Source organism: Mus caroli, unplaced genomic scaffold (genome assembly GCF_978045245.1).
Source record: "Mus caroli unplaced genomic scaffold, Mus_caroli_1 scaffold_12, whole genome shotgun sequence".
NCBI classification, from domain to species: domain Eukaryota; kingdom Metazoa; phylum Chordata; class Mammalia; order Rodentia; family Muridae; genus Mus; species Mus caroli.
Genome location: NW_028227267.1, coordinates 53,752,077 through 53,778,763, shown reverse-complemented (window position 1 = coordinate 53,778,763; position 26,687 = coordinate 53,752,077). Strand labels below are relative to the sequence as shown.

The window sequence follows — 26,687 nt, the reverse complement described above, 5'->3', positions numbered from 1 at the left end:
GTCATCTTTTTTTTCTCCTGCTATTTCACTTGTAGGCATTTATTCAGTCTATACAAGTAAACTGGTATTCTATGATAGTTAATGAAATTTTATGGAATTAAAAAAAATAGGTCTAATAATATGTAGTTTTTAAAAAAATATTTATTTATTTATTATATGTAAGTACACTATAGCTGTTTTCAGACACCCCAGAAGAGGCATCAGATCCCATTACAGATGGTTGTGAGCCACCATGTGGTTGCTGGGAATTGAACTCAGGACCTCTGGAAGAGCAGTCAGTGCTCTTACCTGCTGAGCCAACTCTCCAGCCCCTGTTTTTTGTCTTTTTTGTTTTGGTGGGGGTTTTGGGGGGGGGCGACACAGTTTGAGACCAGATCTTTTTATGTAGCCCTGGCTGTTTTGGAACTTCTTAAGTAGATCAGGCTGGCTGCAAATTCACAGAGATCTCCATGTGTCACCACACCCAGCCTGACTTTTTTTTTAATGGAAAGATCTGAGTGGACATGGAAAGATGTTCAAGATAAGTGAGGTAAAAGTGCAGAAAAAAAATTGTCCTATTTTATTTAAAAAAAAAAAAAAACCATCTAGCAGGATGTGGTGGTTCATGCCTTTAATCCCAGCACTTTGGGAGGTGGGGACACGCTGGATCTCTGAATTTGAGCTTAGCCTGGTCTACCACTGAGAGCAGTAGTTCACAATCTTCTTAACGCTGTGACTGTCTAATACAGTACAGCTCCTCATGTTGTAGTGACTCCCAACCAAAAAATTACTTTCATTGTTGCTTCATAACTGTAGTTTTGCTACTGCTATGAATTGTAATGTAAATATCTGATATGCAGGATATCTGATATGACCCTTGAAAGTCATTCAACCCCCCTCCTACCCTCCCTGTGGTTCCCCAGGGGTCTGGAAACACAGGTTGAGAACCACTGATAGTTGTGGGGCAGCCAGAGCTACATAGTGACCCTGTCTCAAGAAATTAAAAAAAAAAAAAAAAAAGGCCATGGAAGAGGAAGAAGAGGAGGAAGAGGAGAACAATGACGATGACCACATGCATGTATTTGGGTCTCCGTAGAACAGCACTGGAAGGCCTGCACTACATTGTTCAGAGTGACAGTGGAATGTGATTGATGTGGCAAGAGCCTTCAGTTTCTCTTTTAATGTGTAATTTGAAAATTTTATAGTATAAAACATTACTTGAATCATAATTTTTGAACTCAGTTCCCCTGCAAGAGCAGTGCATGCTCTAGTCCCCCACCCCTGAATTAATTCTTTTAGTTGATAATTTATGTATTTTTTGGGGGTGGAACCAGGTGATGTTTGATACATGAATGAATACATGTACATATATATTATGTAATGTTCAAATCAAGGTCTTTGATCTTAAAGAAGATTACAGGTGTGTCATAGTTCATACGAAGGCTGGGTTTGCAGTGTTGGATTTGTAGGTCAGGTTGCCCTGTTTCCACAGACCTGTGTAACTGCTGCTAGCTTAGCATAATTTGGTCAACAGATAAAGAGAAAATGTTTTTCAAGTGAGGAAAAGTTAATGGAAAGGCAATAGGGACTTACTGTATTCAGTTATAATTGTGAGAAAAGTTAGGTCACCTCTAAATAGCAGTACTTAAGAGTAGAGCCTTTCAAAGTTTAGACTGTACAGTCAGTCTTGGGGTGACTGCAAACATCCCAGATTCTGTTGTCTTCTGTAGAGAAGTCCTGATTAAGGAGACAGTATTTCATTCTATTTCCTGGCCTTTAATGCAGAAACCCTTTAGATCTGGAAGCTCAGCAGAGTTCTTGGCCCTACTTTACATTCCAGCTATGAAGCCGTTCCCACCAAGTCTTCTTTCTCTACCAGGGCTGGCTACATAGTCTTTCAAGGCCCGGTGCAAATGGAAATGTTAAAAAGGAGAATGAAAATACTGCTGAAGGTTGCAAAGTACAAAGCATTTTCTTGTTAAATATTTTATTATAAAGCAGGTGGCAGGGGGGTGGCTTAGTTGGTGAAGTACAGACTGGGTAGGCATGAGGACCTCCATTCAGTTTCCCAGAGGCCAGATGCAGAAGTGCAGATTTGTGACTCTCATGCAAGCCTGGAGCTTGCCGCCCAGCCAATTTCAACAGTAGATAAGCTCTGGGTTCAAAAAGATACTTGTCTCAAACAGGACAAGATGGAAAGCAGCAGAGGAGAACACCATCCTCTGGTCTCCACAGAACACCTGTGTGTGTGCATAAACGAGTAAGCGCTATGCACCGATATGTAATAGTAGTTTGTGAGGAAGCTAAGTCCCAAGACATGGTATTTTGGTATTACAATGTTTAAGAAATAATTACTATTATTGATGTGTATGGGTGTTTTGCCTATATGTATGTCTATGTACCATGTGCATGCTGAGGTCAGAAAAGCGTGTCAGTTTCCCTGGAACTGGAGTTTACATAAGGTTGTGGCCTATGTGGGTACTGAGAATTGAACCTGGGTCCTTTGAAGAGCAGACAGTGCTCTTACACTGGGGCATCTCTCCAGGCTTCACTATTTTTGTATAATGTAGTTGATGTGGTTGTCTTGATTGGTTATGTTTTTCTATAAATGTATTAATTTTTTTGGTCGTATTTTGTGTTGTTGTTTTTTTTTTGAGATAAGATCTTCCTGGCTGGCCTGGAACTCTAGAGATGAGTGTGCCATGTGTTGTTTTCAAAATTCTTTTTGCAAGTTCATCTTTAGTCAGTTGAGTTGACAGTGACATCAGTGGCTTTTGCCAAATATAAGACTGCAGTTTTTTTCTTGTAGAAAGATATTTCTGCTGATACATCTATTACTACAGCTGCTGTATTTTAAAGTTAGTAACATTAGAGTAGTTTTCTAGTTAATTATTTTGAAGTATTAAATACATTTAGAGCTGATGATTCTTACAGATTTTAAAACATTTTTTAACTATCCAGTTTCTACGTTTGAAGTTAGTTTAGCTGTAAATGTACATACTGTTTCTGCTTTTTTTCTGACAGCTGTTACTGGTAGTAGTCATACAGTGCCGTCCTTTTTTTTTTTATCTTCTACTTGTTTCTTTTTTGTTGTTGTTGTTGTTGTTTTTTTTGAGACAGGGTTTCTCTGTGTAGCCTGGCTGTCCTGGAACTCACTCTGTAGACCAGGCTGGCCTCGAACTCAGAAATCCGCCAGCCTCTGCCTCCCAAGTGCTGGGATTAAAGGCATGCGCCACCACTGCCCGGCGTTTCTTTTTTTTTAATTAGGTATTTTCCTCATTTACATTTCCAATGCTATCCCAAAAGTCCCCCATACCCTCCCCCCCCCCCACTCTCCTACCCACCCACTCCCACTATTTGGCCCTGGCGTTCCCCTGTACTGGGGCATATAAAGTTTGCCAGTCCAATGGGCCTCTCTTTCCAGTGATGGCTGACTAGGCCATCTTTTGATACATATGCAGCTAGAGTCAAGAGCTCCAGGGTACTGGTTAGTTCATAATGTTGTTGCACCTATAGGGTTGTACAGTACCGTCTTAAGAGACTCACTTCATGAGTTATAGGATTTAAAGACCCTGATTATGCACTTTGCTTAATCTTTTATCTTCAGTTATAAGAAAATAATTTAAAATTTCTTCCTCATTAGAAATTAGGTCATATAAAATGTTTATATTAAAATATCACCTTAGTCTGGTGGGATAGCTTCAGTGGTAGAGCTCTTGCCCAGTGTGCATCAGGCCCTGTGTTTAAAACTAATTTCTTCCTTTTAGTTACTTGCTTTTTTGTTGTTATTGTTGGAAATTCAAAACCAGTGTTTGTAAACTGAAGAATTCTAGTGATCTTTTCCTTTTTTTTTTTTTTGGTTTTTCGAGACAGGGTTTCTCTGTGTAGCCCCGGCTGTCCTGGAACTCACTTTGTAGACCAGGGTGGCCTCGAACTCAGAAATCCACCTGCCTCTGCCTCCCGAGTGCTGGGATTAAAGGCGTGCGCCACCACGCCCGGCTCTTTTCCTTTTTTAAAACAATTTGTTTATTTTATGTATGTGAGTACACTGTAGCTGTACAGATGGTTGTGAGCCTTTATGTGGTGGTTGGGAATTGAATTTTTAGGATCTCTGCTTGCTCTGGTCAACAATGCTCGCTCAGTCCCTGCTCGCTCCGGCTCAAAGATTATTTATTATTATACATAAGTGCACTGTAGCCGTCTTCAGACGCACCAGAAGAGGGAGTCAGATCTCATTACAGGTGGTTGTGAGCCACCATGTGGTTGCTGGGATTTGAACTCAGGACCTTTGGAAGAGCAGTCAGTGCTCTTACCCACTGAGCCATCTCTACAGCCCTCTAGTGATTTCTTGAAGTGATTCTCTTTGTTCTATAATTTATTGACCCAAGTTCCCTGAGTGTGGCTGACAGTTTGTATCCGTGGTGCTCAGGTTCTGGTTAGGGTTAGAGTTTAGGGTTAGGCTCTGGTGATAGATAGTCACGATGGTTTCCTACTCCAGGTTCCTGCAGAGTCTGTGTATGATGTACCTTAGCATGTCACTGCTGCCAGTCAGGCCTAGGTCTCACCTCAGCCACCTGAGAGACCTTGGTGCCCCAGTTTATCCTGAAGTGTGTAAGTTCCTAAGCACTTCAGGACAGCAATAGTGATGTCCTTTTGAGAGTGGGGCCCTATGTGACTATAGAATGCCTACCCCTGATGCCTGCGTTAGCTCTTGCATTACTGAGCCATCCATCTGTCACCATTGATTGGCTCTCTTTCAGAGCCTTACTTGTTTCTGTTCAGTTGACCTAAGAAGCGCCTCTCTGACTTTTGCCTAGTTAACACTCTATTACTCTATTTCTTAGTTCCTGTCGTTGTTTATTTTGGCCTAGACTAATGCTTGTTTGTGGTCCCACCCCCACCCCCGGCCGCCACTTTGGTAACATTTCTAAGCATGCAGGGATACACAGTGAGACTGCTGACTGATGTAGCTAGCAGAAAGCCCCTGCAGCATTAAGGGGTCATGTGAATTGCTAACTCACTTTTGTCCTGCAGCATCAAGCTTATGTAGGGTCACATCATGTGCATTTTAAATAGTCAATCATTTGAGGTGGAAATATTTGAGCAGAGTGTGGTAGGGGAAGGCAGATAGTGCTGTGGAGTCTGGAGACAGACTTCTCAGGTTTGAACAGACCCATTTTCCTACCAAAGGGCAGCAGCAGGCTTTGGATAAGTTACTGGTTTGCCAAGCTTCTTAGAACACTTTTCCCTCTGTGAGTCTCTGTGGCTACTCTAGTTTTCTTAGTTCTTCTTGCTGTTTTCCATCCTAACACAAGGCGTTTCATAAACAATTCATTCTGTCTGAAGAGTGTTCTTCACTTTTCAGGGAAGCCTTTGTTGACCTGGAAGGCAAGACTCACCTGTTATGTACTGACGACATACATTCAGAACTGCTATATGTTGCTTGATCAATACTGGCCTCCCTTGTTAGACTCTTAATATATTTAGTTTGGGACTTTACTTGCTTTTCTGTGAAGGAGATCTGACTCCCTCTTCTGGAGTGTCTGAAGACAGCTACAGTGTACTTACATATAATAAATAAATAAATAAATCTTTAAAAAAAAAGAAGTCTTTTCACTGCTCTGACAAACTTGTGTTTTCTTCTTAACATTTTATTAAAGTTGTGTGTTTCAGTTTTGAATCTTAAATTCTCCTATATAAAATGGATTTATTACTTTGTACAATGTATATAAAGGTCTGATTTTATCTCCTTTCCTTTTTTTTTTAAAAGATTTATTTATTTATTTTATATGAGTACACTGTAGCTGTCTTCAGACACCCCAGAAGAGGGCACCAGATCCCATTGCAGATGGTTGTCAGCCACCATGTGGTTGTTGGGATTTGAACTCAGGACCTTTGGAAGAACAGTCAGTGCTCTTAACCACTGAGCATCTCACCAGACCCTGATTTTATTTCTTTAAGATATCTAATTGTTCCTGCTCCACCAGCCTGGCGAATTTGATCTTTCCTAATTGATGTGTCTTACTTTGGTCTGTTACTGGGAATTCTCTCTGCTCTTGTTTTTCTTTTGCTTCACGTGGGTGGAGGGAGGTGCATGTGTTAAAATCTTTGCTCTAAGGCTGTCTTTAAGTTTTAACTATTCATTCTTTCGGAAGTGTCTGTCTGCTTTGGCAAGCTTTTTCTTATTCTTTTTCAAAATTCTACTCTTTGGCCCTTTGTAGTTAAAATTGTACAGCTGTAAAAACCTTGCTAAGATTTTTTAACAGGATTGTATTATTGTTTAATTTTGAGAGTCCTGTATGCTTACTTTTAAGTATAGGTATGATGTTAGTGACTTCTCATTGCTAGTGGGAATCTGAAATGCAAAGACAAATCTATTCTTGAGATTTCCTTATGAATCTGCTGCAGAGATGGGATTAGAAGCCGGGCTCCTCTGATTGTATATTGTCATCAAGTGAGAGTTAAGGCTGTGTAAAGGGCCAGTGAGATAGTGTAGAACTGTCTGCAATCAGGAAAAAATTAAGATAATCAGGGAGGAAGAGAGATGCGGAAATCCATAAATAAGGCCGTGTGGGAATGAGGTGGACATGAGTTAAGACAAAGGTGTGAGGAGTATTTACAACAAATTGGAGAAGGTGGTTGAAGATGAGGGGAGTCTTAGCGGCAAGCTCAGCATTCTGGAGGCTTAGCCATGGGCCTCATGGGTTGTCAAGCTTGGCTTTTGGTGTGTGCTTAATTTTTCTTTCCTTTTTTTTTTTAATCTTTCAAAGTAAGACTAAGATCATTTCTGGAAGAAAGTCTGTCTGAGAGGAAACAGAGTTGGTAGGATAAGTTTGGAAAATGTCCTGGAGGGGCTTGAAGAGTTACTCAGGGCCATGGATCTCAGTTGTTAGCAGAAGAGGACAGTGCCTCAGATCTGTAGAACTTGGTGTAGAGCACCATTAAACATGCTCATTCATTCATTCAATCAATCAATTAATTAGTAATTATTCAGGTTTTGTGGTCGTTTTTTAAGAGAAGGGCTCACTATCAGACTGGCCTTGAACACATAGAGATAGATCTGCCTGCCTCTGCCTCTTAGTGCTGGGAGACAAGGTTCTCCTGTGTAGACCAGGCTGGCCTGGAACTTGATTTCTGGGTGCTGGAATAATAGAATAAATGTAAAATATCAAAATGTATTATTTTATAGGAGAAGTTTTAAATTTAGATAGGAACAGTTGTAAGAAGAACCAAAGGTTCAAGAAAATATAAAGGGAAAATTGAAAGTTAAATAAATTGTAATTGAACTCTTCACTGACTGAATCAAAGACTACTAATATTTGTGTGTTTGGGTGGCATGTCTGTCATTTTGTAATTAGAACATGAAGCCATCTATTAAAAAGTATAAGAAAGTGTTAATTATGTATTTTTGGTATGACTTCAAATCATATTTTCTTTTACTCTCATAGTGTTTTTTCTGTACCTCATTGTCTTTTCCATAACCTGTACATAATGGTATATATAATAAGCTAAGAACATTAGCTTATTCTACTAGACATCTGAGAGGCAGAACTCAGGGTTTATCCCTGGGACAAGGTTTTTTGTTTGTTTGGTTTTGTGAGGCAGGGTTTCTCTGTGTAGCCTTGGCTATCCTGGAACTCACTCTGTAGACCAGGCTGATTCAGAGATTGACCTGCCTCTGCCTCCCTAGGGCTGGGATTACAGGCATTTACCACCACCCAGCCCTGGGTTAAGTTTTAATGTTGTGTGCATTTGAGGTCAACTTCTGGTTATGATTCTGACTAGCTTGGCAATCATGGGGATTTTAACAATTTCTAGATCATAGTTCCTCCATTTTAAAGAAGGAAGATAATTCCTACAAGGATGTTCCTGGAATTAATGAGTTAATATATGAAAAGAATTTGGCATTCTGCCTGACAGTTTTATAATGGTTGTAATTTTATGACTATTACTTACAGTTTAGAACACATTCATTGCTTCCTAGGCAAAGAGTGGAAGGTCTATAGAATGGGGTTTGGACTTGGTGGCTGTTCTGCAGGAAGGCTTAGCAGCATGGTAGTAGGAGCAGTTAGAGTGGATTGGTGGATGCAGGGCTTATGAACTCTGTGATTGATTTCCTGCCTTGTCTTGTAGAATCGTGTAAGTGCATTCCTAGCTCTGGCATGATTCTAAGTATATTCCATGTCAAATACATTTAAATAGAAGCCATTCAAAGACTTTGGGCCCCCTCCCCCATACATATTGAGCACACTAAAACACCACGCATGTCATTTTACCCCAGCATTAGTAAATAGTCTCCAGAATTCCAGTGTCTGATTCTTTTGGTTTTGAGTCACTGTAGGGTTGTTGTTGGTTTTTTGTTTGTTTGTTTGTTTGTTTGTTTTTACCAGATTCTGTAAACTGATAACTGCTTGTCTGTGTTGGTGGAGTTGGGGAAAGAAATGTCAGTCTTTTGGTGTTGGGTTTTGTGAGCTCTGGGTCTTCTGATAGCCTGTATTTGTAGGAACACACTCAGGTTTCTCCTATCTTGACCTTTATTTTCCTGAAGATTCTAATATTAGTTTCTTGCATCACTGATCTCTGCTTCCATCTCTCATTGCTTCCACGCCTGATACCTTTTATTCCATATGTGAAGTGTGAGTTTTTACTGTTGTTGTCAATGAGAGAAAGTAAATAGCTGCTAAAAGGTCTCTTGTTCTTTATTGATCTGTGCAGGCCATTTAGAATGTTGCCGCATCTGAATTGGGTCCTTGAGGAAGACTTAAGGGAGGTCTGCTCTTCAACTTTGAGCTATCTAAGGACTTTGTTCAGTGAGAATCCTTTGCACACACTGCCTGGATTTGATTCCTAGTTCAGACTCCTATCCTAGTGTGTCCCTGAGTGTTAATGACACTCTCTGTAGCCTAGTTTCTTTGTGAAACATAGGCAACAGGCATTAGTTTCTTTAGACATCCAATGAATGTCTAAAATTTGTAGTTACTATTAGTTCTTCCTGTATAGTTTTCCTCACATACGGTGACCTATGATGACATGTACTTTATAAGTTAGGTCCAGACATAAGCAATAATAATTATAATGAGATAGGGAAGTTATGACAGTGTGCTGTCTTAAAATTGCTAGCATCATAACATTGCTTTTGTGTTTTGGACTTATTGTTCAGGAAAATCAATTTTGCTTGAACATAAACTGGCATACTGTGACATTTGGTCTGATTACCAAGATGGCTGTTAGGAGACTAATGAGTAGGTAGTGCATGTGCTAGGCAAAGGTGATTTTGCATCTCTGGCCATTCAATAGAAGCCATTCAAAGACTTTGGGCCCCCTCCCAAAGGAAGGGTCTGGCACCAGAATTTATCACACTATTATTCAGACTAGCACATAGTTCGGAGTTTATGAGTTGTTTATTCCTGGAATTTTGTGTGTGTGTGTGCGCGCGCGCGCGCGTGCTTTTTTTGTTTGTTTTTTCAGACTACAATTCATTTGTAGTAAGCGAAGAACTACAGGAAGGTGAAGCTTAGAGTATTGGGGTGGTGGTGGGAGGGGCCCATTGCGGCTTCCTCAAAGTTGTCAGGATGAGGGCGGTTATAGCTGCTTTCTTCTGCTGTCCCTTGTAATATGCTTGCAGTGCTAAGCATCTCTCAATGCTAGGTCCCCTTTTCAGTAAGTGCTGCTGTTTTGTATGTGGTAGGTTCTAGGGACTTAGAGGTGAGTAGAACAAAGTCGCTGGTGCCAGAAATCTAAAAAGGCAGAGGGCCGGGCGTGGTGGCGCACGCCTTTAATCCCAGCACTCGGGAGGCAGAGGCAGGCGGATTTCTGAGTTCGAGGCCAGCCTGGTCTACAAAGTGAGTGCCAGGACAGCCAGGGCTACACAGAGAAACCCTGTCTCGAAAAACCAAAAAAAAAAAAAAAAAAAAAAAAAAAAAGGCAGAGGAAGGAAAGGAACAGTGTTTGTGAGAGTTTGGTAACTGGTACACAGAGAAGGAGAGTGTACTCAGTGAGGGACGGGCGATGCAGGAAGGACTGACGATGGTTTTAGAGGATGAGGTGGGATTTCTGAAGGAAAGAACATTAGGCCAGGACTGCTTGGAGAACTTTGAGGAGAAACTCTGTATATTTATCATGTGCACACTCATTTATCATATGTGCGCACCTGGAATTTAATCCAAGTGCACAAGCATACACACACACACACAGACACATACACACACAGACAGACACACACAGACACACAGACAGACACACACAGACAGACACACAGACAGACACACACAGACAGACACACACAGACACACAGACAGACACACACAGGCAGACAGACAGACAGACAGACACACACACACAGTGTGTTTTTTTACTTCTAACTTCTTCTGTGTCCTGGTCTCTTTTCCTCTCTCCTTCTGAGTGTTTTCTGTCGCTCTCTCGCCTATTACCTTAAGGCTGCTTCAGCTAGGCTGACTGATGGCGAGCTCCCAGGACCTGCTCCCCACCTCTCTTCATTCCCATACTGAAGTTACAGGTATGCGTAGTCACGCTCAGTTTTTACATGGATGCTCAGGTCTTCGTGCTTACTTAGCAAGTGCTCTTACTCATGGAGTCATCTCTAGCTTTTTTGGGATTTTCTGATGGAGATAACTTGTCTTTTGGAAATCATTGCCAAATCATTTTAAAGTACTCTTGGAGCTGTTGAGACTGTATATACTTCTTTCTAGTCCCCAGGCTGCTTTGGAACTCTTGCACTCAGGTTATCTTTCTTCCTTAGCCTGGCAAGTACCTGGGACCACAAGTGCGCAGAACTTTCAGGAAAGAATTTACAGTTTTGGATTTGGGAATCTAAAGCAAATTCTGTCCTGCCAAATGTGTTGACCTAATGATTTTGTATGGATAATATCTAAATAGGTACTTAATTAATAACCTTTAAGTTATATGCTCTGCATTAGTATATTCAGGCCTTTACTTTTTATAAAGTGTGTGTGAGTAGCGGGGTATTTTTGCACCACTAGCTGTAGAGGGAGTTTTTATTTATAGAGTAACTAGCATAAGAATAATGAGAGGAAAAATGATCCAAACTGCCCAGGTAACCCAGTGTTGATTTCTATATACAGCCTGTGAGTGGGTGGTGTTTACTAATCTGTAGTGTTAAAACACAGCTAATTCTCTTCTCCTGGTGAGAATAAAGAGTTTACAGGTGATAGGACAAAAACTTCTAGTGTAGATAGTTACTCCCAGTATTTTGTTACTAAAACCTAATTTAAAATATTAAAGAATTTGGGGGCTGGAGAGATGGCTCAGTGATTAAGAGCACTGACTGCTCTTCCAGAGGTCTTGAGTTCAATTCCCAGCAACCACATGGTGGCTCCCAACCATCTGTAATGGGGAACCAATGCCCTCTTCCGGTGTGTCTGAAGACAGCTACAGTGTACTCACATACATAAAATAAATCTTAAATTAAAAAAAAAAATTAAGAACTTAAGTCAGTTCTGTACTACAAAGTTTTGTTTTTCTCTGGAGAGCTGTAGAGGGCGCTCTAACCTTAGGGATAATGTGCACTGGCTTTAACTAGCGACAGGAATTCAAAGGGCAGAGTGCCGGTGTTTAGAGACGGATACTACATAATATGTTAGTCTACTCAATTGAAAAAATGTCTTTCATCTTTAAGATTTTTTGGTATAAGTAAAATTATACTCTTCTCTTTTTTTCTTTTTTCCTTTCCTTTTCCTTTCTTTTCTTTTCTTTCTTTCTTTCTTTTATTTTGCAATGTCTCACTATGTTAATATGTGTCCTACGCTAGCCTCAAACTTAGATCTTCCTTTCAAGGCGTGTGCCACCACATCTGGCATGGTGGTCTTTCATTATATTGGTTGGAATAATAAACTGTTATCTTTCCCAATCTCTTCTCTTTCCCATGGGTCTTATATCAAAAGATAATTAAACCATGTAATGGAGATATATTTAACTAAGTCTTTTTTAGTAGAGAAATAAACCTTGTAATAGGAATATATTTTAGCTAAATCTTTTTCAGTAGAGAAATAGCTTTGGAAGACAAGTTATTGTAACAGAGGGGAATTTAAATTTTTGATTGAATTTATTATTAAAAGAATTTATATAATGTTCCATGAATTCTGAACTTTTAACATTTACAGATTTTTGGCAACTTGGATTGAATTTCTGCACAGTAAAGAGTTTTGGTATTTGAAATTTGTTAAATTAGTCTGAGCAGTAGATTTTGAAGCAAAGGGTGTCGAGGTTACCTAATTTCTTTATAAAAAAAATGGTATATCTAAGTATCTCCTTTTCTAAATTATAGGCAGCTTTAAACAGTTCTGAGACAAAGCTTGTTTCTTTGTTTTTTCCTGAAACTGTATTTTATATATCTATTTTGAAGTTCTGTCCTTAAACACTTAAGCAAATGCTTTACCCTTCTTCCCTCTCCCCAGAGTGAAAAGCTGTTCCCTGCGGTGGGGAAAGGACTCGTGGTGTGCGGGGTTTCTCATTCGGTTGCTCTGTCTTTGTTTTTACTCTCAAGGCACCACCTTCCATGGTCAGTAATGAGCAGCGCCAGCATGCAGAGCACATATTCCTATCATTTAGGAAGTCCAAATCACCATTTGCAGTTTGCAGGCATATTTTGGGTAAGTTTTCACTTTAAAAATATTTTCACATAACTAGAGCTGTGTTTTCTATCATGAATGTTAGTTATTATAAATCCATTTTAATACAAGCAGGTTTGTACAGTTAGTCATTTTCACTAAGGATTTTTTTTTCTATTGCAATTGGTATATCTAAAGAATCTTGTAAAACCAGAAAGGAAGCTTAGGGAGGAGGATCTAATACTCCTTTTTTTCTCTATTTTCAAATGGCATATCATTATAGGAATTGTAATGAAGGTCCCTAATGCTTAAGATTGTTTAGGGGAAGATCTGTATTTTCTCTCTTTTAGTTCTTTTTCATTTTTTAATTGGTTTATACTCAGCTTCCTTAGCCAAATTAGTCACTTTTGGGAAGGTTACCAATATAGATAAATAAAAGAGTGATTTGTACTTAGGAGTTGTTATGTCTGACACGTACAGGAGTGGTGTCTTACAAGACAGTTACAGGAGTGATAGTTGTCTTGTCCAAGCTGGCATTTTCTGAGAGTTGTATATAATGTTGCCATTTGCCTCATCTATGCTTTTTGATAGTAATAAAAGGGGAGATTTTATTTTGTTTGTTTGTTTGTTTTTGTTTTCTGAGGGAGGTTGCAGCTTGTTCTGTAGACCAGGCTGGCCTCTGCCTCCTGAGCACTGGGATTAAAGGGATGTGCCACCAACACCAGCATTGTTTTTATTTTATAAACTGATTGCTGTTGGCCTTTTTGTTTAGTTGGAGGTATCTTTGTTGCTCATACTTAAGGTTTTTAAATTTTTTGAGTCAATTTATGACTACAAAATTGATTACTTGATAGGAACTAAAACATCCGACCATTTATTCTTATGATTTTGATAGGGTTTATCTGTATTTCCCAGAACTCTGGTTTCTATACAGAAATAAGCTATGATGATGATCATGTCTTCTAAAATGTTTCACATATCAGGCTTATAAAGTGAGTGGTCTTAGGTTGTAGTGGTAAGAGTTTTGTTGAACTATGAGATCTGGCTGCCAGCGGTGCTTCTGTGTATTGTCAACTTGAAGAGGTCTGAGCCTCTGTCATCTTTGCAATGAAAATACTAATACCATTTGCCTTCATGGTCATGAGCATGGCTATCTTAAGGTTTGGGAGGTGCCTATGCTGTCATGCATAAAAAAGCATTTATGGACAGTAAAGGAAACATAACCTTACATTACTCCACTTACTAGTTTTTATTATTAGTTTTAAGATGATCATCTAAAATACATGGCTGTTGTAGCTGTATCACTCAGAAGAGCTTACCTTTAAAGCAGTAGCTGTAACAACTACCCCTTCAATGCAAAATGAAGCCATTTTAATGGATCTCTGGTTGAGTTTTATTTGAATGTATTTGTTGTTGTTACTAAGACATTTGTTCTTGTGCTTATACAGCATATGTAATTAATATTAAATAAAAGGAAGAGCTAAAACATCAGACTTCAAAAGGAATAACACCTCATCTTTACCCTGAAATTATTTCAAATTAACAGATTTGCGAGACTGTTGTGTTTAACTATTAACGTAAAATAGTTTGAGTTTAATGGCAGACAACTCACCTGCCTCGTCTAGGGTTCCCCAGCATTTCATCTGACTTTCTGTTGAATGCAGCTGTGATTGTCGACTGTGCTATAAGCATTTATTAGTGATTATTTGCTTATAGCCCTCCCATTTCTCAGTGTGTGTATTTATGATGTACGGAAGCTTTCATAAGGGCAGAGCTTGTCTGGACACTGTAAAGAGCCGTACCCGCTGTTTCTAGTTGTGCTTAATTCTAGTTGTGCTTTCAAAGTCAGCTCGGGTTTCACCGGTTAACTGCTTGAAGGATGGAGTACACAGCAACATGCACTGTCATGAGTCTCCTGTGAAGCTCTGGGTTACGTTAATGTTTGCATCTAAACTTGACGAAAAATCTTTTTTAACCCCTTACTCAGTTGCCACCAGCACAGAAGGGCAAATTCCTCTAAGAAGACTTCTCATTCAAGTGGCAGTCAATCACAACTCAGAATTTTCACATTCTTATCTAGGGATTAGATGTCATTTTATAGCATGTCTGGGAGATATATTCTGATAAAGGGCGAGTTTTCTCTCCGATGCATCTCTTCTTTTCTGTCCTCTTATAACTTCCTCCTTTTTGGCTTCAGTTTTATGAGTTTTTCATTTACTCTCTTTTCTTTTTCTTATCCTATTTCCCTCTTAGTTTTTGCTTCTTTGCGTGTGTGTGCATGTGTGTGCATGTACACACAGTTGTCTGACTGTCTCTGTGTGTGCACACGTATGTACATATTGCATGCTTGTGTTTTTTTGTCATGAGCACTTTTAGACTATTTCCCCTAAGATGTCTTTGGCACTTAGGAACTTACTAGTTTTTTAGGGTTAAATGTTTGTTTTAAAAGACAAACAAGCCTGAGTTTAATTCTTGCTAAAGACATAACCAAGAAATAAGGGGATTGGCTTATTACTACTTCTGAAATCGCCTCTGTAGTGCTCCTTTGCCTTCTCAGGGAGAAATGGGCTCTACTCGCTCATCTTAGGCAGCCAGCACAAAATGAAACAAACCAGCATGTTCAGTTGGGTTAGTAAACTTGCTTCTGTATCTAGAAAATTGTCATTGGTAATGCTGTCAATCTTATCTTCAACGAGTCAGTAGATGTAGGTATCCTTAATATGGGAAATAGCTGGCATTTCAGCACTTACAGTCCTGTGGTTTGAACAGAAACCTTTAAGATTAGACTGCAGTGGCTGATCATCTATCTATAGTAGGCTTGCTTTTATTTTTAGAACACCTTTTAAAAATTAGTTTCCCTTTATTATTAATTTTACTTCAGTTTTTTCTAAAGGATGCTATCATGTTTCAGAGAAAATAATATTTGTTTTTTATTTCAGAATAAAAACGACTTATAGTTCTATAATCATTGAAATTACTGTGGTAGCAAAGAAGGCATTCTCCAAAGAAGTTTATCATAGCACTGTGGTAGCCAGCAGCAGCTCTTCCTGGAGGGATGTGAGAAATTGTAGCTGAGCTGTGAGTTAGTGTCAGTCCTCTTGATGGCAGAGAGTGAGACTGAGGCCTGTGTGAACGCAGAAGCTCTGCTCCTGAGTCCTGGCCAGCGAGCAGAGTGCTTTCTAGCTTCTATTACACATATATGCTCTGTGTAAATGTACTCGTTGAAGGCTAATAGTAGTGTTTATCAGAAAAGATAATACTCATTTACGGAAGGTCCTACGTTTCAATTTGGAGTTGGGTTTTCCTTTCCGGGATTTCTCTATCCTTAGAGACGGCTTCTTCTAGTAAGTCAGAGCCTCCCTTCCTGCATGGAGAGGTAGGTGCTGAAGAACAGCTAACAGTGCCTCTCGAAAACTTTTATAACAAGTGTCATTCTTGTATAAGACAGAAAAAAGGCTAGGGTAGAAGCACACTTAATTTAAAATAAGTGTGTCTCAGTGCTCAGCTGACAGAAGGTATCTTCTTGGTCTTGCCTATGCCAGTGTGTGCTTAGAAGGATTAGTGTTTAGGTAGCCATGTGATATCACATTTCCTCGCTGTTGGGCAGCAGTTTCTTCAGCTATAAGATGGTGCAGTTGTATAAGATGATCTTTGCTGTTTTTAACCTTCTGTGAGGCCTTCATATTTTTGCCTTCTTAGAATCTGTTGTTAAGAATTTCATTGTAGATGGAAGTGAAGACAAACAACATCCTCTCAAAAGGAAATCTGTGGTGAGATTATACAACTCACCTTTATCAGACAGTCCTATTTCTTCTTAAGGGAGATAGATATATCCTGTTTCTGGCTAAAATTGTTTGACTCTGATAAAACTTCCTACCATTCCATCCTTACTTCTGGAAAATTAAAAAAAAATTATAATAAGGTCACATTTTTAAAATTAATCACTTATTATATTGTAAAGTTTTTAAGTTTTTGTGACTTCCAATCATTATCCTAATCAATTCATGTTAATGTAGCAAGGACTAATCAAACCTTAGAAACAGAAGGCCCGGATTGGTTCTTTCTACTTTTGCTGTATTCAAACCTCCTGTCTGCAATGGCATGCTCTTATGCAGGTACACCCATATCTTCCCAGGTAATGTGTTAAGAACATTGGTAACGTTTTTAATGACATGAGCTTGAGCTAGAAACTGCTCAGCTATATTTCGTGCTCACTTGATCGTTCAAAGGCACCATTTTAGGCCTAAACTTAATTTCTCATGGCTTTCCGATACTCATATCCAGTGTTCTTGGCATATAATCTGGAGTCTAACCAGACTTTATTAAGAGTTTCACATGGTTATTTTTAGACCTTCAGAGAATTTCTACTTTTTCTTGACTTCATTTTGGCTGTTTCTCCCTTTTGATAGTGCTGTTTAAAAACTATAGCAATATACACTAACAGAAAAAATAGAAAATTAATATAAAGTATTTTTTCAGGGTGTTAATTTTCTATTTTTTCCTGATTCAGGTTTTAGCTCAGATACTATACCTTGCCAGGTAGGCTGGGTCTCTCTAAGTGTAGCCTCGGGGTTTTACTCAGTTTGATCAGTACTGCAATCAGAAAATTAACAAGAACTTCTCACCTTGTGTAAATGTGGCTCATTATATTTGAGCATTTTGAAGCAAAGAACTTGGATGTGGTTATTTCTGAACTTGCTATTGAGGTGTGTCATCCTGCTGAATGCTTACTTATTTAAAAGCTCCAATATTTTAGCAGCATGGCTCATCACAAATAGTAATGTTCAAAGATAGTTTAATAAGATATTTTTCCAATAAAAAATTCCCGTTTTGCACAGTGTGAGAATCTCTTAGTCCACTTTCTGATTGCTTCATATTTTTATTTTTACTTTTTAAAGCTGTGTTATTTTTTAGTTCTTCATGCTTTGGAAGTAACAGTTGAAGAGAGGTGAGGAAAGTTTGTGAAAATTGTGATCGGTGATTAGCTGCCACCTGCCTGAGGTGTCTTCTGAGAGGAACTAACCTCTTTGTGGTGCTAGAGCAAGGTCACTGGATTAAAACCAGATCAGGTAACCATCTTATTCCTTGTCTGAAAAGTTCTGTCTTAAAATTTAATAAATGCAAAGTACACATGGTAACATGAACTACTGCTTAAAGAGAGTTTTTAATTTTCTCCCCAGAAACCAGTAAAGTGGACTATGTCCTTTTTCAAGCTGCCACAGCCATAATGGAAGCGGTTGTCCGAGAGTGGGTTCTCTTGGAAAAAGGCAGCATCGAGTCACTGAGAACATTCCTCCTCACCTATGTCTTGCAAAGGCCTAAGTGAGTATCTGGGGTGGCACCGCTAAAATACAGGAGGCTCTCTGATCTGTCCTTTGAGGCACCCCTTCTTTTCAGTGGTGATAGTTATGGGCAAGCTCTGTGCTGGAGCTAGTAGTTTGAAAATCTATGCACAATTGTAGCTTGCTTTCATACTCGATAAAAATCATACCTTTTACTTATATTTCTAATCCTAAAGAAATACGTGATACTGTTCTTGTTGAACTTTCAAGAATTTGATTATAAATTAAAGTTAACTTTTGACTGTCAAAACCTACATTTTCTTGCTCTTAGATGATTGGTAGGATAGTTTTTTCTTTTAATATGTTTAGAGGAAGTTTAGCATGGGCTGGTTATTATAAGGTGTAGCTGCGTAGACCCAGAAAGGAAGAGGAAGAAATTAAACCACCAATAAGCCAATGTTACATACATATATGCATAGAAAACATTGTAGAAGGAAAAACATTACATTGTTTCTTTACTTTGAAAAAGATCAAATTTTGAGTGAGGTAAAGTGAATTTTCTTTAATGTTTAAACATTCTCACAAGACTGTACATTGGTTTTTTTATGGGAATAACACAGTTTTGCTATATTGGATGGTTGTATTGATCTGTACTGGCAAAATAATTTCAAATAAGTTTTGATAATGTATTCTTACAGTTAAAGATTGAGAGAAATCCTCATTTTATATTTATATAATAAAGGAACTAACCATGTTTATCTGTAACAATACTTTTTAAAAGATTAGGGGCTTGGGTATGTAGCTCAGGCTTTTTTGGTTTATATTGTTATTTTAAGCTAGGAATGGTAGGTATATCATGCCTCTAATTTCAGCATTTGGAAGGCTAAGGCAGAAGGAATGCTGCAAGACAAAGCTAGACTGGCCTGAAGTATGAAATTGTCCCTAGAAACTGGAAGAAAAAAAAAGAAAAGAAAAGAGAAGAGAAGAGAAGAAAAGAAATATCTGCTACAGGAGCTGGAGAGATGGCTCAGTGATTAAGAGCACTAGCTGTTCTTTCAGAGGTCCAGGGTTCAATTCTCAGCACCCATGTGGCATCTTACAACTGTCTGTAACTCCTGTTCCAGGGAATCCAGCACCCTCACAGATACACATGGAGTGAAAACACCAATGTACATAAAATAAAAATTAACTAATTAACTGAAAAAAAAAGAAAAAGAAAAAGAAAGGTTAGAGAGATGGCTCAGCAGTTAGGAACACTGATGGTACTCACAACCGTCTGTAGTGGGATCTGACGCCCTCTTTTGGTGTGTCGGAAGACAGTGACAGTGCATTCATATAAAAAAGAATAAAAGGAAAAAAATGCCCCTAGTAGCTTTAGTATTTAGGCCCCTAAGTCTGAAGAGCACTCTTTGTGGTAAACCCAACCCCAGGCCTGGTTACTGTCAGAAAGCCTCTTTATTTTCTTGGGATTTTGTTCTGTTTTTACTTTCCTAGAACAGTGATTTGATGATACTTTTTATGTATTTGAGTCAACTCTCATACAGAGCGATTTTCCTAAGTAGTCAGGGTACATTACAATAGAATTTCTGGCCTCCTTGACAGCCTTTCCCCACTCCATTCCATGAAACCCAGAACTCTTCAGAGCTGGGCTGGATGTAATGTGATATTGTATATGTATAATATAATGTGTATGTAATCAAGCAGTTTGTACATACACTTCCTTATGCTATCAAGATTAATTCTATTCTTAAATCATTTTGATTAGAGTTGTGTTGAAATAGTTTATTTCTTTTCTCGACTTGATGTATGTGTTAGTGCTGTGTGTATGGTGTTAGGTGGTAGAACCAACGCTCTTGTGCCTGCTACGTGAAAGTACTGCCTCCTCCCCTACACTATTTTGGAAATGTCTTAAAACTTTCAGCAAAGATGGCATAGTAGCACAGCGAACACATACTCCTTTCTTGGTAGCTGCTCAGTTAACATTTTGAAACATTTGAGCAAATTGCCATTCACACTACAGTGCTTTCATCAAATACTGAGTATACCTCATACTATCAATATTCTAGACCTAATTGTCATATTTATATTATTACTCAATATTATTCTGATTGAATATTTGAGTTCCTCAATTATTTTACTAATGTTAGGTATATTTTCCAGCCTTAGGTTATTTTTCTTACTAATGTACAGTCTGTCTCTTTGGCTCTGTTAATGTTTGCTTTCTATATTTAGGTAAAATATGTTGTTTGTCTTTCAGTCCAGAATTTAACTACAGTTAGATGTTATATCCTGTATGCCCTTTTAATTAAAAATATTTTATGTGTATGAATACTTTAAATTTTTTTAAAGATTTATTCATTTTACTTTATATGTAGGAATTTTTTGTTTACATGTATATCTGTGTACCACATGTGTGCCCATAGAGATACAAAAAGGTATGAGATTCTCTGTAATTGGAGTTGTAGAGATGGCTGTGAGCCTCCATTTGTGCTAAGAACTGAACCCATGTTCTCTGGAAGAGCAGTCAGTGCTCTTGGCTGACCATCTCTCCAACTCCTGTGTATGAGTATTTTGCTTGCATGTGTATACATGCACCATGTGCATGCCTGGTACTTAGGTCAGAAGTGGTTGTAGATAGTTGTGAGCCACTGTGTGGGTGCTGAGAACCAAACCGAAGCCTTTCGTAAGAGCAGCAAGTACTCTTAACCACTGAGCCAACTCCCTAGCCCCTGTCACATTTCTTTAAAGCCTGAGTAATTCTGCCCTTATTCTGTATTTAATTACACGGACATTCTTATTTTATAGAATGCTCTCTGGTATACATTAGAGTCAAGTAGCAAATCTTGAGGTACTATACAAGGAGGACTACACAGCTAACTTAGATGGTACAGTCTAGTGTACATAGGGCTTGTGTATTTTGGATCCTTAGCCAGTACATGTATAGGTTTTTTTTTCTTACCTCTTAATTGAGGTTTGGATCTGCTTTGGTACAGTGTGCCTCTTTTCTAGAGGCAGGTAGCATATTAGTCAAGAAAGGAATGTATATGTGAATTCATAATCATTCTGCCACATTCTGTGACCTTGCTCAATTCATGTTAATCTTTTTTAAACTAACTTTCTGGTAATTGAGTTAATAATGTTTCTTGAACATGTTAATTTACAGAAACTCTTAAATAAAACCCATTAAATGTTTTAATTTTCTAGTTCTTGCCAATAGAGATTTTTTTCTTTTAGCTAGGGTCTCACTATGAAGTTCTGGCTGGCCTAGGACTTGCTATGTGGATTAGACTGGCATTTAGAGGTCCACTGGCCTTTGTCTCCTGAGTGCTGGCAGTAAAGGCACACGCTACCAACCCTGGCCCAAAAATATGAAGGAATATTTTGACTTTAGTCTTAATATAGGGACACATGCTTGAAGTTATTAATAAATGCTTTCTATATGGCAAATCCTTAGTTTTACATACACTCGTGTGCTTAGAGTGGGGTGGTTGATTTTCAGGATAGCATTAAGTAGAAGTAACAGATAAGTCATGCCACATGCTGGTGCCTTGGAGAAAGTGACATCACAGTTTTGGCAGAGGGAATAGAAGTTTGTAGAGTTGGAAGCATTGAAGTGTTGAGCCCGGGACTGAGGAGTTCCATATGCCTGCCTACTGAGTGTATGGAAAGGGTGAGCTCAGAGAGCAGAGTGGTGCTTGACTGTCGCAGACTTTAAAAGCACATGACTGTATGTATAACTCTGTCCAAACTGGGATACCTTTGAAAGTAAAAGAAAGCGCCATTAATAATTACTCGGGACAACAGGACATTGAGGCTCTTCTAGGAAAGCTACAATTGGTCTTGTTGCCCATGGTAAGGGATGTAGCTTGTCCGAGGGCACAGGTCACATCGTTATGACATTTTGGTGTTTTGGGATCCTAACCTTTTAAGAAGAGGTTCTGAAGTCATGTAAGGCCTGTGGTATAGGCCTTACAGAGTGCTTGGCTGGAAATGAGTGTTTGTACTACCACCCAGAGCTCACACACCTTTCGTAGATCTTGGAGTTTACTCATTAACCAGCAAGGGTTGAGTGAGGGACTGCTGGTTGGAGATGGATGTCAAATCAGAATTATCTCAATCTTAGTGATACCCCCACCTAAGTACTCAGTGAGGAACTGACTTAGCATGTCTTGAACACTGCCTCAAGTGTTTAGTATGTGTCTAATGGGCACAGTCCTAGGGTTGAACATGTTTTGTTGTTTGACATTTGTTTTGGTCTTGTGGTGGTATAGCTTAGCCTGGCCTGAAATTAACTATGTAGCCTAGATTAGTGTGGAACATTAGTTTTTACAGTAATCCTGACTATTGTCTCCATTTAAAGAAGAGAAAACTAAGATTTTATTTTGGGTTGCACAGGTAGTAAATAACAGCTGACCAAGTGTCTGCGTCTTTCTATAACTTGGTAGATTGTGCCCCTCTCAGGGTAGGTGATATCATTAGAAGCTTCTGGTATAGTGAGAAACTTGTGAGTGTTTATATTAGATATAGGTAAATGTTTTCACAATTTTTATGTTTTGCAGCCTCCAAAAGTATGTTCGGGAACAGATTCTATTAGCAGTAGCAGTGATTGTAAAAAGAGGATCATTAGATAAGTCAATTGACTGCAAAAGCATATTTCATGAAGTCAGCCAGTTGATAAGTAGTGGCAATCCCACTGTGGTAAGTATGCTAACTTCTTATATCTATAAATATTTTTTATTTTGCCTATAACTAATTGTATTTTGGCAATAGTAGTATAAAAGAAAGGCATGCAAACTAATGTGCCAAGCAGTTTTTATTTGTTCAGACATTTTTTCTGATCTTCAAGTATATGTGTGTAATGCAGATATAGTATACTTAGCATTTTTACTTGAGTCTGTTTTTCTCTGTTGCCACTGTGCTCATAATCATTTTAATCAATTGTAAAACATGATGAGTTAACACACCATGATATTCTTTTTCTGTGTGTAGAGAGACCAGGACTTAGTTTATAGCTCTAGCTGGCCTGGAATTCACAGAGATCTGCCTGACTTGTGAGTTCTGCGATTAAAGACATATACCTCCATCCTTGTTTTTTTCATATTTTTAATCATTCTTTTGAACATTTGTCCACCCAGTTTTAATAAGCCTTGGAAAGTACCAATAATTATAGAAGTGGTTGAGTTAAACATAAATGTTATCTGGCATAATAAAAGTCATTAGCTACACCATGACTTCCAGGTGTTTCTGCCTGGTGAGCAGATGCCAGGCCATTGACCACATTACTGAAAGGAACATGGCTTCCCTGCCCTGTCCACATTTATTGTGTGTCTAGTTGTAGAAATTCCTTACCAGAGGCTGTGTTACTGACCAGCTCTGATTCCTGGGGTGATCCCTGTAGAGCTGAAGTTAGTGGTACCTGGCTATTCTGATTCTTAAATATCAAATCTTAAAATATTCTCAGTAGGTTTTTAACTGTTACAATTAATACTTTAAAATTGCTTGAGTGATTGATGTGTGAGGCTATATAATTTTCAGGGACCCTTCTGTACGAGGTATAGTACTTATTTATCAGTCGTGGTGGGACTTGAACCCAGACCCTTGCACAGGCAAGGCAAGGCAAGGCAAGTGCTGTGCTACTGAGCACTGAAGCTGTTTCTGTTTTAATGTGGAGCTGTGCTAGTGTTCGAATAGTTTTACAATGACAGAGCACTTGCATGGACTTGATAGCCTTCTCTTTCTTTCATGGGAGTGACCATGTGTAGTCTGATGGCCAGTGTGCCCTGGATGTTCTGGGTTGAGTTACTGCTCCCCTTATAGATTTTGCTTTGGGACATCCTGTTGCATTTTGATAGTCTGACCTGTTAGAGTGGACAAGATTGAACTGGAACAGTGGCATTGAGACCTGTGGCTAATGCTCTCTGGATTAGATTGTTTTTCCAGCTAGGGCTTTAGTGCAGGGGTTTGCAGCTTGCCCTTGTCCTCCTGTGTCTCTTGGTCCTGGGAGAGCACTGCCCAGGTAATTGTCCTGCAGTTTTTTAGGAGTGAGCACATGCTGGAAACCACATTTTCTTCTTCCCTCTCCCCTTGGGCAGATTTGATGTAGCACAAAAAGTGATTCATGGCTAATTGACCATAAGACTTTCTGAGCCACAGAAATAACATGTTCTACAAAGTCTACAAATGATAGAACAAACAATGTAGTTAGAGAACATTTTGCTATATTCACAGTGCATACATTTGGATAAATTTAATATCCTTGATATTTTTTAAATAATCAAAGCTAAGACCCACCACACACACATACACAAATACACACTACACACAAACTCCCTACACACACACACACCCTCCCCTGATAAGACAGTTTTTGAGTTAGGGTCTTGCTCTGTGACTGGCTAGTCAGAAACTCACTACAATAGTCTGGCCTTGAACTCTTGAATTGTTTCTTTAGTATTGTATGTATTAGGATTGAAGGCATGTACCACTGTATGCAACAAGGTTTTGTTTTTGTGTTTTGTTTTTTTTTTAAGTAAAATTTCTAAATAACAGGACCAAGAAATTCTATAGTATTAGCAATTCAATATGTTGGAGGTGGAACCATTTTTAATGATAGGATGAAGTGATTTTGCTGAGTATATTGTAACATTAAACTTAAATATTCTCTGTTTATATGGTAAGTAAAATACAAACATTGTGGTCATACACCTTTGCCAGGTACTGTGAAGCCAGCTTAGTAGGTCCAGAAAATGAGATTGCAGATCAGTAAAATGTTTTAATGTATCTTCCTGGATGGTGAAGAATTTGTGGGAATGGTTCAGAAATGTAAGGTTTCCTTAGTCTCGGAGACATGAATAACCTCAGGAGAAATGGTTAGAGCTTTGGTAGGAAAGTAGCATTCTGCAACAGTCGCTGGCCAGAAACTTGTATCTGATGGATTTATGTGATCCTTGAAGAGACAGACGCCAGCGACAGACATCATCTGACGGCTGTTCTCTTTAACTGTTTTTAAGTTCCATTTACTGTTTCATGCATGTGCATGTGTGAATGGCAGGGCACACGTGCTGAGAGGATGACTTCTGGGAACCAGCTCTCTACTTCCCACTTGATTCTGAGCCGTGCAGCTGGCCCTAGTTGATGGTTTTCTGTGAGGAGCTATGAAGTCAGATAACTCACTTCCCCTCTTACTACCTCTAGAAATGGCAGTTCCAGGGACCTTCACTGGCCAGAAATTATAGTTTGGTTGCTTACCTTCCAAATGCTGGTGTTGGCTGTCTTTCCCCCTGTGCTAGCTCTGCTACTCTCATGAACCTTACATGGGTTTTGAGGCAATTAGCAGTTGTGGAGCAACTTTTTTTGGTTCATACTTAGTTATGGTTCTGCCAAATATACACTGTAAATTGTCTAGGCATTAATTCTTTAGTGTGTAAAGCAGATGTCCTTGTGTCATCTAAGAGGCTGCTCATGCAGAAGGGTTTTACCATCTTCCTAGGAGCCTCTCAACCCATTCTTTGAAAAATTTGGGAACATAAGTTCTAATAAAGCACCCTATATTCTAAGTGTTGAAACACAGAAGACAATATCTACTAGTGAAAGCTAATTATTTGTATATTTAAAAAATATGATCAATACACTAGCTTTCCTTTAAATGCTGTAAAGAATTACTATGATTGTGGTTTCTTGCAGATCATTTTGTGGAAAGTTTCATAACTGTAAAACCTTGGGAGATGATATTTGATTACAGTCCCTTCCTTTATCACTGTGCTATCTTTAGCCTTCATAAACCATTTTTTTAGTTTATTTTCATTTTTTTATTGAAAATAGACCTTTTTATATACTATATTTTGCTCAACTCCTCCCATATCCTCCTCATCCACCCAAATTTACACACTTTCTTTGTGATTAGATTACAAGCAATTATGTAAAAAAAAATTAATAAGATAAGGTAAAACAAAAGCAAACCAGAATAGGACATAGAATTTTTTTAAGGAGCATTTCTTAGACAGTCTAGCTTTCCATGTGCCGTGGTGTGTTGTTGGTGTAATCGCACATATACAGTTAAGAACTATGTCATTTCATGCTCACCGTTGTGAGCAGGCTGTTCTTACTCCTGTGGTTGTGATGGGCACTGTGATTATTTCATCTCAGCTGGGAACTGTCAGGCCTACTGTCAGTTACTAGTTTGAGAGCAACAAGAAAGCTCTCCTTCCTAGAAGAGTAGCTGAGGCTTTTTTTTAGGCTGACATACAAACTAGAAATTCAATCTATTTCATGTTTGCTTTATTTCCTTTGAAAGTAATAAGCCTATGTTAAATCATTCTGAAAGATAGTTAAGCTTCCCTTTCCCCTCTTTTTCATGTTGGGTAGAAGTGGGTGTGAAATCCACTTGTCTACCCAGGGCTGCCCCTGGATGAGGTAGCCACGTTAATCTCCCTTATCGCAAAGTCTCATTGATGTTTTCTTAGAAGAGCAGCTGGAGGTCTGTTGTATAGTATGGCAACCTTTCATACAGTTTATTCTTGGTAATAAAGATCCTGAGGCAAGAGCCAGGCTATTCTAAGAGACAGTCCTCCCCCTGAGCAAGAGCGTTCTGTTTTGTCAGCTGGAGTTACTATCTTGTGCTTGTGAAGTGGGAAGACAATGGGGGGCAGGGGGTTCTTTTTTTTTTCTTAAATCTTTTTCCCCCAGGAGCATGAAATGACTGGCTTTGTTGAGAAATGTGAATGCTACTGTAAGAATTTTAAGACAAAGACAGAGTTTTAAAAACTGTCAGCCAGTGAATAAACATTTGCATTTCTAGTACTTCAATGAAAGAAGCCATACTGTGCAAACAGTTTTCCTT

At 38.8% G+C, this 26,687-nt stretch overlaps 1 protein-coding gene across 3 annotated transcripts in view; it reads left to right on the top strand.

The window, feature by feature from the left end:
- The window catches only part of Xpo4 (exportin 4), an 88,203-nt gene that overhangs the window by 4,974 nt on the left and 56,542 nt on the right, over positions 1-26,687 (top strand). The window contains exons 1-4 of one of the 3 annotated variants that reach the window (XM_085828686.1): positions 12,506-12,608; positions 17,481-17,635; positions 17,747-17,888; positions 22,408-22,546. In XM_085828686.1, the coding sequence (XP_085684812.1) occupies positions 17,794-17,888; positions 22,408-22,546 (234 nt within the window). In that variant the 5' untranslated portion in view covers positions 12,506-12,608; positions 17,481-17,635; positions 17,747-17,793. Of the gene's footprint in view, positions 1-12,502; positions 12,609-17,480; positions 17,636-17,746; positions 17,889-18,720; positions 19,007-22,407; positions 22,547-26,687 lie in introns of those variants that run through there. The other 2 variants (XM_021182561.3, XM_029469203.2) reach the window with 2 other exon arrangements.